At 46.3% G+C, this 15,030-nt stretch overlaps 1 protein-coding gene across 4 annotated transcripts in view; it reads right to left on the reverse strand.

Annotated features, from left to right (window-relative positions):
* The window catches only part of Trpc7 (transient receptor potential cation channel subfamily C member 7), a 127,000-nt gene that overhangs the window by 48,568 nt on the left and 63,402 nt on the right, over positions 1-15,030 (reverse strand). For 2 of the 4 annotated variants that reach the window (XM_031358880.1, XM_031358879.1), the window contains exons 4-5: positions 10,996-11,160; positions 2,116-2,332 (exon numbers count right to left, since the gene is read on the reverse strand). In XM_031358880.1, coding sequence (XP_031214740.1) covers positions 2,116-2,332; positions 10,996-11,160 — 382 coding nt within the window. Of the gene's footprint in view, positions 1-2,115; positions 2,333-6,535; positions 6,602-10,995; positions 11,161-15,030 lie in introns of those variants that run through there. The other 2 variants (XM_031358882.1, XM_031358881.1) reach the window with 2 other exon arrangements.

Raw genomic sequence — 15,030 nt, forward strand, 5'->3', positions numbered from 1 at the left:
ACACCTGCCCCATTGTGTTAAGGCCCTGACACCTAGGAGGAGCTGTAAGAGGTGGAGACACACCTGCCTCATTGTGTTAAGGCCCTGACACCTAGGAGGAGCTGTAAGAGGCCTAGGAAGTTTAGCTTAAAGTAACTGTTTGTTTAAAGAAAGGGATTGTCTTGTACAGGTGCAGGTGGGAAAGTGGGGTGAGTGAGAGACTCCCACTGTAAACACTTTAAACTTTCACTCATAAATTCTGAATGTGAATGTTTAAAAGAGCCTGGTGTTATAAAGTGTTTGATGTTAAGGGGCTATGTGAGAGAGGCCTGGGGTAGGTTCTGAACTGCAAAAGGCCACAGACCTAACCCACACTAAGCTGCTGCGCATTCTCTATTCAACTTTAGTGTCCATGACTTGAGTAAATAATTCTTTGGCCACAGGTTTGCCAGTTGATCACATGTCCCTGGGAAGCATGACATGCTGTCCTGACTGCCCCGGGTCAGCACATTCTCACGATCTCCACTTGCCTGCTTTGTGGCATAGTGTCGGGCCCATTTACCCAGGGTTCCCCAGGCTGGGCAGCCACGATGCTCTGCGTGCCTGCTTTGTGGCATAGTGTTGGGTCCATTTACCCAGGGTTCCCCAGGCTGGGCAGCCATGATGCTCTCTGGTGGTTTAGCTCTTGAAACTTTCTTGGACTACATATCAATACCCAGTCATGTGTTGTGTAATCTTTTTACATATCTGTTCATGATTTTGCTGTTTGATGGCACAAACACGTTGGTCCTGATTATGTTTTTTACTTAGTACTTATAAATATAATAATTACACAAATATTAAAATTTGTCAGGAAAGGAAAATCTGAGTGAATAACTGTTAAACTAATTTAATTAATTGATCAACGCTCATTACTGCACATTAATTCAATTCTTTTAAAACTTTTACTTCACTGGAAATATCTCCCATTAAATTCAGATCTTTGCAGTATAAAGTTTACAGCTTATTAAAATTTTGTTCACTTCTTGTATCCCTGATGATTGCTTTGGCAAGTTTTCAATTTTCCTCCTGTCAACTGATTTGTAGTTTTCATTGTTAGAAAAAAAGAAATCAATAGCATTTTTCCCATTTCCAGTAATAAATGGGAGGCATTGGAAGCCATTTCCTAGGCAATTGTGGCAAACCTTGGAAGCACAAAATATCAGCACAGATAGGAATTCACAACCATTTAGCACATTCATTTAAACAAATAACACTGTTCCAGTAGAGAGATCATCTTGCGTATTGTATGGATGCCTCACTGGTCAATTAAAAAACCTCTAGCGTATCTATGGCTTAGGCAGGAAATAGAGGTGGGACATTGGGAAGAGAATGAATTCTGGGAGAGAAGGAGGCAGGGAGAGGAGCCCAAAAAGATGAGGAGATGGACACATGGACACAGGTAACCGGCCATGTGGCCAAATGTAGGTTAAAATAAGTGGGTTACCTTTAGCTATGGTCTAGTCAGACTAGGGCCTAGCTATATGGCCAAGGTGTTTGTAAATATAACTTGAGCCTGAGTCTTATTTCTGGAAGCATGGGACTAGGAGGTGGAACCAGGACTTGACTTCAAAATCTTACTCTCTGTGTCGGGGTGTGTGTGTGTGTGTGTGTGTGTGTGTTTTGGTTTTTTGGTTTTATTTTTTAACTTGATATAGTTAGAATCATCTGGTAAGAGAGACTCTGAATTGAGAAAATGCCTCCATTGGACTGGACTGTGGGTAAGTCTGTAGGAGATATCATTGACTAATGATTGATGTGGAAGGTTCCAGTCCACTGTGGGCAGCACCACCTCCGGGCAGGTGGTCCTTCCCGACAGAAACAAAGCAAGCTGAGTAAGCCAGGAGGACCGAGACAGTAAGCAGCACCCCTCCCCCCCCATTGCCTCCACTTCTGTTTTCCTGTCCAGGTTCCTGTCCCGAGTCCCTGCGTTGACTTCCTCAGTAGCCTTGACCCAGAATCTGTAAGCCAAGTGACCCCTTCCTCCCTAGGTTTCTTTGGGTCAAGATCTTTATCATAGCAATAGAAACTTAACCAAGTCTTAGGTAATATTTATGTCGTCTTAGAGAGACGGGAAAGACAGAGCAGCTGACTTACCTAAGACCCACTTCATGATGAGCATCTCTGTCCAGGAGAACTGCGTAGTTTTCACTCTGAAGATCTGTTTGGGGTAGTCTGTGAAGGTCTCATTGGGCAGAGTCTTAACGCCCTCAAACCGGTCAGAAGCATTCACAACTAGCAGTCCCAAGAAGATGGTAAAAGACACCGCGTGGGCTACAAACTTCATGAAAGGGCTCCTCAGGGTTTGTCCTAGCTGGAGACAAAGTGTGTACAGGACATGTTAAAATGACAGCTCGGGTGGCTACAGGTCCTCTGCAGCACATTGCTTTGATTCATAAAACCACAATTTAGCCCGAGACTCTCCCATCTTGGACAGAAACTGGAAGGAACGTAGATGTTTTCTCTTGCACTTACATATGAGCAGCTGTTTAACCAAACCTATGTCCTATGACTTCCAAGGTCAGTAGACCTTTCTCTATTTCCAAGTGTCAGGGGAAGGGGCTAAAGGAATAGAATGCACAGACACACGATCAGGTTACATCTGTCGACCTTGGTACCCTCAGCCTCATGGATATGGTCTTCTGCCTTTCCCATCTGAGGAAGCGGTATCTAACCAGGACCTACAGCTTAAACACGCACATGGAGCTTTACTCACTTGCTTGGGTTTAGACGGGCGTTCCCATTTCTCTTGTATTTACTCAGAGCCGCGTGCTGCTTCCTGATGCTACTTTAGCTGCACTTCCATAAAGTTTGACACGACTTGATATTTATATCTTTGCATTTTTCTTTTTGATTCATTTTCAACTCAGGGATTATTTGCTTGGCAGTCATGTGGGGCTTTTTTTTTTTTCCTCCCTTGAAAAACATGTAGGGTAAAGCAGTAGGGTCACCATTTGAAGGCTGGCTGGAGCTACATAGGGAAAACCTGTCTCCAAAACATTTATAACTTTCCATCAGCATGTTCATAGAACACAGGCTTCATGATGCTGTCTTAAAATTCAGTGGCTCCTCCTTATGGCCTGTTAGTCGGTGTGGTTGTTCCCACTGAGTCTAGAATGACCCTGAATTCACTTGCCTTCCCACAGAGCAAGCATTAGAGGCGTCTTCTCTGCCTAATGACACGCCAGCTAAAGTTCATCGTGCTGATGAGATCCCAGGGGTCTTTGATAGGCCACCTTTGTCACTCTCACCAAGTCTGACCCTTCCGCCAGGCATACTGAAAAGGAGGGGAATCTCTTTAACTGCTCAGTTCCTTCTCTAGGGTGGATTCAGTCATGACCAGTGGCTGATTAACTGACTCACATGTGTTATCTCACTTAGGAGTCCCGGAGGGAATGTCACCTGGGAGACCCGGTATTGGCCTGACTGAATGTCATCCACAGGGACTTCTCTAAGGCAAGACTCCCTGGATTGCAGCTGTGTTCAGACAATGTTTGTACATCAGATACTTAGATGATATTCTTCCGATGTATCTAGTCAGTAAGCACCCCTGTTCTCGTTGTCAGGATAACATGATTTATAATTGTTTGGATGTCATGGGACACATCTGTTGGAATTTTAATATGCAGCTGGTTTTTATCTCTTTAAAACATTCATGACCGAGCCACGTGTTAGGAGTGACACATCAGTGTGTTCAAAGTCACCAGTGTGCACATGTATGTTACCATGAGATAAACTAGGAACAACTCCAGAGGGGTAGAGAGATGTTAGTTTGACAACCATAGGCCCACAAACACCTACTGAATAACATTTCTATATACTTTAATGCTGTAAGTTATTATATATAAATAACTGCATTTATTGACTTTGTGGTATTTTTGACAGTAGGGACTAAATATGCTAATTTGATAATGTAGGATGGGAGGACAGAGTATCTCGTACGAGTTCAGTAGGATCAAGCTGTGTCTGAATTATGCCATGCTGCACTTTGCTTTGTTACGCATCAGATTTCTAGTTTGAATTTTTCAACATTTTAGCTATGGATATTACCATCGTAGAGACTTATTTTCCAACCATCTGACCTTGGACATCCTTAAGGATTTGTCAAATTGTTCCCAAGTAGTCGAAACATAGTGTCTTGTCCCTGTCTGCGGTTTCATAGGCAGCAAGGGAGCATGGTGACTGGAAGAGGAGGCATTGAGGAGCAGATGTGGCTACCAGAAGGGTGTCTTGCAGAAGGTCCATCAAAGAAAGATGAAGACACTTGAGAAAGACACAGCTCTTAAAAGCTCACCGGCCATCTCCATGTGGGCTGTACATGGGATCTCCCACTGACAAGCCATGTGTGGAGTAAAGCAGTTACCATCTCTCCAGTGGCCAGACACCTGCCTCTAGCCTAAGCTGGCTGTGGGGGTCCCTCTTTCAGCATAAAAACGATTCTGTTTACTGCAGAATGCAACAAGAAGTAACCCTCACAATGCCATGCACTGATTTGGAAGCTACTCTGGTCTCCATTTTCACTTGATATAGGCAGTAGGGTGGGAAGGTGAGATTAGGGATTGATGGACCTTCTTCTGAACTCAAAAGCATCCCTATGGGTAAGCCATTGGCAGATGAGAGCCAGTCATTTCAGAGGCTCTTCCTCCTCCTCTTCTTCCTCCTCTTCCTCCTCCTCTTCCTCCTCTTCTTCCTCTCACTCCTCCTCCTCTCCTCTCCTCCTCTCTCCCCTCCCTCCACCCTTTTTTCTTTTCCTGCTTCTTCCTCTTCTTCATCTCTTTTTTGAAAGACAGGCTGGCCTCAACCTCATAGCAATCTTCTGCCTCAAGTAGTGGGGTTATAAAGGTTTGCCAGTGCTGTGTGTGTGTTTATGTATGAGTATGTGTTGTGTGTGTGTGTTTATGTATATGAGAGTGTATATGTTTTTGTGTGTGAGTGAGTGTATGTTTGTGTATTTATGTGTGTGATTGTGTGTATTAATGTATAAGTGTGTATGTGTGTGTATTTATGTGTGAATATGAATGTGTATTTATGTGAGTATGTGTTTATGTATGTGAGTATATATATTTATGTGAGTGTGTATATGAATGTGTCACTGTGTGAAAGTATGTGTCTGAGTGTATTTGTGTGTGTGTGTGTGTGTGTGTGTGTGTGTGTGTGTGTGTGTTTTTCTGTTTTACCCACAGAGATAATTTCTACAGCAAAGTATGTCAGGGAAGAACTGCTTTCCACAAGCCTGACTGATGAGTCAAGAGAAGACAAAAGACCAATCAGTAAGGGCTCTCAGCTCTGGGATTGTTAGAGCTTAGTCAAGGTTACAGCTTTAGGTTTATAACTACTGCTGGGGCATTGAGCGGTTCGGGGCCACCGTTCGCCGTACCTACAGTACACGGTTGTGACCTGGAAAAGCGCTGAAGCCACTCCATCACCACTGAGGTCTGTGAGTGAGAGCATAGCAGCTGCTATGAGCCTGATCTGGTACTTGGGAGGACGAGGCAGGAACATCAGGAACTTGAGAGCAATCTGGGCTCCATAGGGAGTTCCAGGCTAGCCTAGGGAGTAGACGTTGTCTTAAAGCAAAATCAAGGGCTGGAGAGATGGCTTGGGGGCTTAGGGACTCTTGCTGCTCTTACAGAGGACCTGAGCTTTGTTCTCAGCACCCATATTGGGTAACTTACAAATAACTTGTAACCAGCTCCAGGGGAGACAGCACCCTCTGCAGGCTCCTATGGGTACCTTCACCCAAGTGGCATATACTCTCATAGACATGCACATGAACACATTTAAAACAAATTAAGAGCAACAAAACCCAACTAGCAGAAGTCTAACCTATGGCTCAAGTATCTTCCTTTTTATGACAGTTGATTATTTTTGGAGTCTGAAATCAGTGTGAGGCCACCCTTCATTTAGGAGCTAAAGAAGTACTAGGTGATGCTGGGTTTTTACAAGAGAGGGTTTCCACTAAGGGGAAAAGGAACAGGCAGTGTCTGGCCTGTGCTGGGCTTGAGTTCTACTCTCCTGGAAAAGTTGGCGGCTCTGTTGGAGCTGTGTGTAGGCGCACAGATGCTATTGCGGTAACCATAGGAAAAACATCTCTTGACCTACTGACACTCAGTCTCAGTCACAATGCCACAGATTTTTGGTGGTTGATTGACTAGTGTCTCTGTTTCTTCTATAAAATGAGAATGAAAAAACCAGATACCTGCCTGTGGGTGATGTAAGTGATGGCTGATGTCACATCTAGCAAACAGCACCTGTTCTGTAGGGAGTTCTTGATCTATGGGACTGATGGACAAGGAATTCTCCTAGTGGGAAACCTGAGCGACTTGATGGATTCTTTGTCATTTTTTCCTTAGATTTATTTATTTTTGTGGAGTTTCTGCCTCCATGGGTCTGTGACCCATGTGTGCCTGGTCCTCTCAGAGGTCAAAAGAGAGTATCGGATCCCCTGGATCTGGACCTGCCATGTGGATTCTGGGAACCAAACCTAATACTCTATAATAGCAACAAGCTCTCTTACCACTGCGCCATCTCTCCAGCCCCTTGGCTGACTCTTGGCAGGTATGTGTGCAAGGGTTCATGAAGGACCCACACGGGATCATGGTGCATGCCATGAGCCTGTTTGGAGTGCCGGCTATGTGGAACTAGAGGAGACAGAGAGAAAACAGGTATCAAGCGTGGGGCCTTCCCTTAAGGGCTACTCATTTCCTAGTGGGGAGAGACACAGATTAAAAATGATGGCTAAAACCTAAATGAAGATTAACAGTGCAGGACTCAGACTGTGCACAGCAACAGAGTGAGCAGTCTCTGGCATGACCCAGTCCTGTCCCAGCAGGTGCCTGCTGCTGGACTGCCCCTAGGGACTTGGTGGCAGAAGTGTAAGAGGAGCAGACACACATGCTCCTTCCATCACCACGACTAGAAAGTTGCATTGTGATTTCCTGTGTCTAAGGCTTGTTTTCTGGTAGAAACAAATGCAGGGGATGAGCCCTTTGGGCCCTCGGTTCTCTTTTGGTTGGTGCCTGGACCGTGTGGACTGGGGAATTCTTCAAAGCTGCTGAAACCCTGTTCTTCTGGATGGAGGCTAGGGAAGTAGATGCTTTTTGGGGGTGGGGAGGGGAGTACCTACAAATAGTTGGACATCCTATCCAGCAGGAGCTGTGTGGCAGGAAAGACTGGTGGGCTGCACACTGTAAAGACGTCTGGTTGGATTCTAGAACTGTTTGGTTTTCCCTGTCTGATCCCTGGAACTGATTCTGGCAATAGCTGAAGAATGAAGGTCAATGATGAGGAAGCAGCTTCTCCTATCACACCTTTAACCAGGCTGTACAGCTCCTTGATAGAGCCATGGTGCTGACTTCTACTCAGTCCTACCTGCTGAAGAGACAGATGCTGCCTGAGACTTCAGCAGGCACACAACCTAGCAGAGCACTCACAAAGCATAAAAGCCAGCTAATCAACTGGCTAATCAGCCGCAAAGGCCCTTGGACACAGGAGCCCTTGCTGACAGGATAAAGATGCTAAGAAATGATGTAACCCAATACTCCCATTTTAAAGAACTCACTGGCTTCACCCTGGCCTTCCTGGCCATGTCCCTGTTGGTGATGGCAGTGGGGAATGAAGAACAAAATGTCTATTTTCTTCCTTGATTCAGGAAAGCTGGACCCAAGCCCGTGTCTGCACACACTCTCACCTGCACACACCCGCTGCTCGCTAATGCTCTTCAAATGACAAATTAGTGAGATGAACTTCCATTAATATACCTGGCTGTGCATTCTCTTTATTTAACTCCCTTGGAAACCCCCCTCCCCCAAACTTAAAATATAATAGCAGAAAGTCAGGCTTAGGAGTTCAAGGGGAAGTTAATAATGAGTTCATCTCAGAACGTCAGTTAGACAATCTCAGTGTTGGTAATTGCCCCTCAGTTAGAACAGCAGCTGATAGGAGGAAAGTGCACCATTGGGTTGGGAACAGAGCCTCTGACAGTCACTCTACATTGATGGACATGAGCTGGTTGATGAGGTTTGGCAGTGACGTTCTACAAGTCCGCATAAAAACAAATATGGCAGTCTAATGTCTTATCTGGGCATATGATGATGTCATTGAAACATGGAATCCCTGGAATGGCATTTCGTTCTTTATGAGACTACAGAATGAGACTACAGAAATAGCTATCAAGGCTGTGACCTCACTGGGAGATCGGCCTATTAGATTCCTCTGCACTGCCCTCCTCCGGGGAGGCCATGGTATTCTGCGCATTGGGAGCCCTCAGAGAGGCTGGCTTTGTCACACCCAAGATTTGACCTCTCTGTAATTCCCAGCAAATTCTGCCAAACTTGAAAAGTGGTAGAAGGAAAGACTAAAAATATCTCAACTCTTTTATCTGTCCCTTAGCTGCCTCAAAGCAAGCTTGACAAGCACTTTAATGAGGAACTCTTTCCTTGTAACGAGTGGTCCCACTGAGAATCATCCCACATGACAAACTCAGGCCTGCCAGTCACTACTCACCATGCTCCTCAGTTGCTGGGAGAGTTGGGAGTCTAATAAATGTGCCCAAGAGAAAAGTAGCTTAATGGTCAGCTTTGGTTATCTCGAGTGCTCTGTCACTTTGGTCTTACTGAACAGTTTTGGAGCACCAAATGTCCAAGTTTTTGAAAAGAGGAAAGGACGCCCCAGTCAAAGGCTAAATCATCCTGCAATAATTTCCTCCATAACATTCCAGGTTAACGTCAGTCTGACCTCTATGTCTCTAGGTTAGCTTTCTGAACTCACTAGGTCTGGAAATCCCCAAATGCCCACCCTATAAACACATCTCTTTTGGAGGCGGGGTTGAACGTGCATCTTTCTAAGTCTTCTCAGCCCTACCACATCTTCAAGAAGGAGGAGCGAGCATCTTTCCCACGGTACCTGGGCAGGTGGTGCACCTGGCAGACAGAGGTGTACTGGGCGGACAGAGATGCTCCATGTGCTGGTGTGGGCTGGGTGTGGGCTCTGGAAGCTGTAATGGTCAGCTTTGTCACGGTAGGGAGAGGGGAGTGTGGGGAATGTGGATTGTGGCTGGCTGGTAGCCATTCCTTCATCATGTTGATATTCTAATGACTGAACTCCCTAGAGTGTGCTTTGAGGCCCAGAGAGAGTAAAGGCAGATGTTCCCCTGGGGTGTGTATGTGTGTGTGTGTGTGTATGTATGTTATGGGAGGTGGGATTCAATTCTACTATACACTATCTGGCTGCTGCCTGGAGACACAGCCTTATTATATGTACCTGAAACCTACAGCCAGCAACAATCTAGCTGGAGTCTAGTTACTTTCTTTGTGAGATTTTTAATCTCATTTAAAAACAAACAAACAAACAAACAAAAAACCCCCAAAAGGACAGAAAACAAAACCAAACCACCTGGCCTTGCATGCGCATGCGAACACACACACACACACACACACACACACACACACACATAAATTATCTGGAAATTTTTGATTTAGGAGTCCATGACATGAGGCTGTCTTGGGGGTTTGCTATTTGTTGGGGAGGGAGTCTGCCCCTCTCTGGGCCTGCTTACCTACCCTGAGGGTTCACTGTTTGTGGGGGAGGGAGTGTGCCCTCTCTGGGCCTGCTTACCTAAGCTGAGGGTTCACTATTTGTTGGGGAGGGAGTCTGCCCCTCTCTGGGCCTGCTTACCTAAGCTGAGGGTTCACTATTTGTGGGGGAGGGAGTGTGCCCTCTCTGGGCCTGCTTACCTACGCTGAGGTGCTGAGCTCTTTGCCTGGCTACTTTGGTGGCTTTGCCAGCAGCCTGAATTCTTGGACACCTTGACCTGAGTGCCTCACCCTTGGACTTGACAGGAGTGTCAACTCAGTGCCACACTGTAGCAACTGATCCAGCTGTTTCCACAGAGCCAGCATGTTTTTCTCCAGTGAGTGTTGGGTCTCCTAAGCTTAATTCCTTTCAAACCATGTCACTAGATAAACCTAGTTTAGGAGTCTTTAAGACAATCTTAAACCCATGGAACATGTTTCAAGGCTTCGTCATGGCTTGGCCTTTTGGTCACCAGCTCTTCCTGGAGCTGGAGTGTAGGTGCTTTCTGCTCCTGATAGCTGGGCCACGAGGAAGGTGGGGCCCACAGCATCACGGGTGTCAGAGTGCCTAAAGGGGCTTATACCTCTTGTCACTCCTGCCTTTCTGCTGTCTTCCTTAGGTAAGCACTCAGTCTCATCCTTCTAGATGTTTCTTCTTTGCCTCCTTTTCTCCTTATAGTCTATTTAACATGGACGGGAATCTCTTCACGGGGGGGGGGGGGGGGGGGGGGGGCAGGGGAGAAGGATGTCCTGAGGAGTCTGCAGGCTCTAGCAGGAGCTGTGATGGACTCTCAGCCCTCCGGCTCTTTCTAGCTCCTGAACTGCTTCTGCTTCTTGAAGCACATGGTTACAATGTAACTGGGAGTAAAGTGAGCCATCCCAAGAAGATGTAACAAAGAGAAAGCTCTTGGGGAGCTATGGCTGTTTCTACATCACGATGCCAATTAGTGTCCTGTGAGCTTGGAGGATGTACTCGGCACCCTGTGGAGGGGAGGTACCTTTATTCTTTACTCTGTTATGTATCCATTCAGAGGTACCTCACATATTTAGAATATCCTATCTCATTACCCCCCTGTCTCTTTAAAAAGGAATAATTAAAAACAGATATCAGGGCTTTCCCTCTTTTGTGGATCTTCTAGTTTGGTATATCAGAACTTTACTCCCCTCCCTTCCCCCCTCCATCCTTCTCTCTCCCTCCCTTCCTCCCTTCTTTTCTTTTCATCTTTCTTTGTGGTGCTGGGGCTTGAACCCAGAGCCTTTCGAGTGTGTCAGGCAAGCGCTCCACCCAGCTCCAACTCAATGTAATACTTGAACAATGCAGAAAAGATCTTCTGCTGACCTGAAGGAAATGCTAAGCGAGGAGAAGAAACAACTGCAAATGGCATGCGCCTTGAGCGGTCTGTACCTTGCTGCAGGGAGCAATCCAATAGGCTATGGCGAGAAAAGGGAGGCCTATGGAGACTCCAAAGACAGCCAGGAATTTCACAGCGATAGACTGTTGCCGTAAGCCTGAGAGATTTTCATACCACATGGTAAGCAATTGCTGCTGACAGTTAGGGTGAGCAACGAACTGTAAAAACAAAAACAAAAACAAAACAAAATGCAAACAGGAAAACGGCGTCATAGCACTTGAACAGTACACATCCCGAGAGGAGCATGAGAGACTGGGAAGCTGTGGCAAGCACCGGAGGGCTGGAGTAGGGGTAAGTGGGATTTCTGACCCAGAGATGCTGACTGGCTGAACGGCCACTTCAACCAGAGGGGCTGGAGAAGCCTCAGAGTTTGGAATGCTCAGCTTTGGGGTAAATGTTTGTCTCCAGTCCCGGCTGGTCATCTGATTAGAGAGACTTGTCTCTGCACAGGGCTCTTCAGGAAGCAGCACAGAGGAGCGCACAAGTCACTAATAGGCTTTGGGAGAAGAATTTTGGGTTTGAATTGTATTTTATCATTTGTGAGCTAGGTGCCCGTGGACAAGCTACTTAACCTCAATATTCTCCCAGGCAAAACAGTTTATCAGACTGCCTTGGGGGATTAAGTTAAGGATTATGTTTCCTATGCAGCTGAGGAAAATGCTTACAGCATCTCCAGAAACATTGGAGGAACTATACAGTGCCTCCTCAATGGATCATGCTCTGGGCCTGGGCCTGCTGAGTGCTTCTGTGCTAGAACACTGGTACAGTATGCCTACATGCAGGGTCCTCCTTTAGGAACATCAGTCACCTCTCTTAGCACGACCTCCTCCTCTTGGAACTGTCGGTTCTAATAGCTAAGTCACAAGTGAACTTCTCGTGGGCATTTTATCCCCAGTTGATACAGTTATTGGACTAGAGCCCTTGAGGTTTTGGTCTCTCAGGTACCTGGGGCTCTGCTGAGAGTCAGTGTACCTAGCAGGAAGTCCCTTGTGACTGGGCTACATGGCCATCTCTCTTCTAGTGTGTAAACTCATTCTGCAAACAGGCCAGTTAAAAGAAGAAAAGCGAGGGTGAGGGGATGAAGGGACCATGATGGTGACTGTCCTGTCAGGGCTCTCTTGCACTCTGCCCACATGCGCAAAGAAATATTTTTGTAGACCTTTTTTTTTTTTTTTTTTAATCCTGCATGACCTAGAGCATTGGTTTGAGTTGCCATAGCCAAATAATCTGTTTCCTGTGGACAGTTGTTGCTATCCTGCCATCTGTTTAGCTGACCCTGGGTCCTGGCTAGAAGAAACTTATAATAAGCAATATTTAAGCTTAAAAAAGAATCGTGGGACTAAAATTTAACCCTGAGGACATTTGATGTACTTGCTAATTTTCTCCATGGCAGAAGGAAAGAATTGTTTGCTTTTGGCAAGCCTGTCCTTTGGCCTTGTTGGGAGTTCCCATGAGCTAGCGAAGACCGGGCATCATTTACAAGCTCTTCTACTGCTCGGTCTAAGCACCCATTTCCCTCCCATTGGCCTCACTGGGTATTGAGGGAACACGTACAGTGACTCTGAGAAATACAAGACACTCCATCATGAGGACCATAGAAACAGCAATATTGAAAATTCTCAGTGCGGATGGCAGCATGCTTCCCATCTTCAGAAACTTACAACGCCAACAGATTATCCGTGAGGACACTGGCAGTGCTTGCTTGACCCCATGGTGCCGCTACCTGAGCCAGCTGCAGCGAGGTGTTCTTGTACTATTTATTAGATGCGTAGTGACCATTGTGGTCTCCCCTTCCAAAAAGTTCTCCTTGATTGAAGGAGGCGCTCCTGAGCCAGCAAGTGCTGTGATTATCCCGGGCCCTTTCCTTACAGCTAAGGGCAACAAGTGACAAGATGCAGATGTTGCTGGGATGTTGTCCAGAGTCTAGTCTTAACCTGTATCTAGAGTGGAATACTGGGTTGACACAGCACTGTCATCTCCAAGACTCCCACCTTGGAGGGATGCTGAAATGACCTTACCCCAGAGACTCAGTCTGAACAGAAAGAGGGACTTAAGCCCATAAAAGTATAGAAGAGGGCCATGTGACCCCGCTGTGACTCTCCACACGGTGGCTGCCCTGGAAGGCTCTCACTCTGGTCACAGCATTAGCTTGTGGAGAGCCTGCGCCATGGTTCCTGTGCTCACAGCAGGGTTCTGAGAAGGAACAAGTGGGGTCCATACATCCCCATGCTCTCTTGTTCACCCAGGAGGAAGAGAGTGGCCTCCACTAAAAGAAGGGGGCTCTTCTGGGGCTCTGTCTACCCTTGATTAAACCTTCACTGATTTTCACAGGCATATTTATTTCCCCACAGGGAAGCAACCTAGCTTCAGATCTGAAGATGGGCTTTATACTCTGCTCCCAGTAATTTGACAGCAGCTAATAGCTGAAGCCAAATTGATGTTCTCCTGTCTGTGGGCACTTTTCTATATTCATGGCAGGCCTTGGAAGACAACTCAATGACATGCAGTTCCGTGTGTATCAAAGAATTTTTTTTCCTGTTATTCTAAAGCATAGAAAAATGTCATCCCTGATCCAAGGACGGTAAGAGTAAGAAATGAAGTCCACCTTCAGGACACAGAGAGAATTTATGCAAGAGCACACAACCAAGGAACACAACCAAGCTTGGGGTGGGGAGGAGCTTCAAAGGGCAGGAAGGGGCCAGGAAGAAGAGCCCACAGCTAGAACAGGATGGACTCAGAAAACTGGTGTTGTCTCAGGCTGGCTTCCTTTGTCATCTAGTTTACAGAGGATGGAATTGTCAAAAGATACAAGTCCTAAGCTTTGCCTGAGCCACTCCTGCCCCGAAGCCATTCTGGTCCAGAGCTCAGCTTGCTTTTGGGAAAGCCCTTGCGGGGAAGAGCTGATGGGATAGCCTTGACTTCCCCGGGGGATGTGATTTCCATTCTACAGAGCCATGAGCCCGTAAGGGGCTGGAGTTGAGTCTGTTAAGGTGGGTTTACATGAAGCCAAGCCACTTTGTGAAAGAAATGAAATCTAGCTACACGGTCTCTTCAGCGAGTGGGGAGTGGAAGCAACTAAGAGTAGGTAGACTGCAGGGGGATGTAGGGTGTGGCACTGAGGTCAAATTCTCTACACTGGGCAGGAGACTGGGATCCACCAGCTTGGGAAATAGGACCCCGAGGCAACGAAAGACCAGCCTCACCATGGTTCCAGCTCTCAGATCCATCCCAAGCCAATTATCCTGGCAGCCCACCTGCACCACATCCATGATTAATGTAAATTTATATCCAAAGCTAGTTTTTGCTAAGAATCTCATTTAAACGCAATCCCTCATGTGCTTCTGTAGTGCTAAGACTGTCCAGCTAGCTCCCAAGGACCACTGGCATATTGGCTAAAGCTTGAACCTTGCTTTGGTTTTAGTCTCTGGGCTACTTTTCTTTCATGCATCAAAGGGAAATCCTTCCCCTCATTATTTTCTCTGCTTACATTCACCCACAAAGAAATGTCCAATGTTTAAAAATAATAGTTGTAGAGCCAGAATCCCTTAACTACTAGTAAATGTGTGTGTGTGTGTGTGTATGTGTGTGTGTATGGTGTTTCCTTGGCTATTGACTCCCATGGACCTGATAAAAGGCAGGCTTAACAAGCCACAAGGCTTTCCTGGTGGTGGACAGATAACAGAGGACCGATGGACAGGCTGACTGGGCTCTAGGCCTTGCCCGATGCCAGAGGATTGGTCTTGGTTCTTTCCACACTTAGCTGTGTTCTCTAAACCTCTCTAAAGTGTTCTCTTAAGCTAGTCATGAGTGGGTACTTAGGAAGTTCTGGAAACAGGACCTAGTGTTGCATGAAAATGCACTAAATCAAAACAAGCTCTTTCCCCCCTCCCATCTCATCTCCTCTGTTCTTTTTGGTCCTCCTGTCCTTATTTCTGACCTCTTTGTCCCAGCAGACATTTTCTTGAGATGTTAATGTTTCTGGTCCGTGAAACTTAAGTGGATACGTTAGGAATACATTAGGATTGAGT

This window comes from Mastomys coucha, unplaced genomic scaffold, assembly GCF_008632895.1.
Source record: "Mastomys coucha isolate ucsf_1 unplaced genomic scaffold, UCSF_Mcou_1 pScaffold7, whole genome shotgun sequence".
In the NCBI taxonomy this organism is placed as follows: domain Eukaryota; kingdom Metazoa; phylum Chordata; class Mammalia; order Rodentia; family Muridae; genus Mastomys; species Mastomys coucha.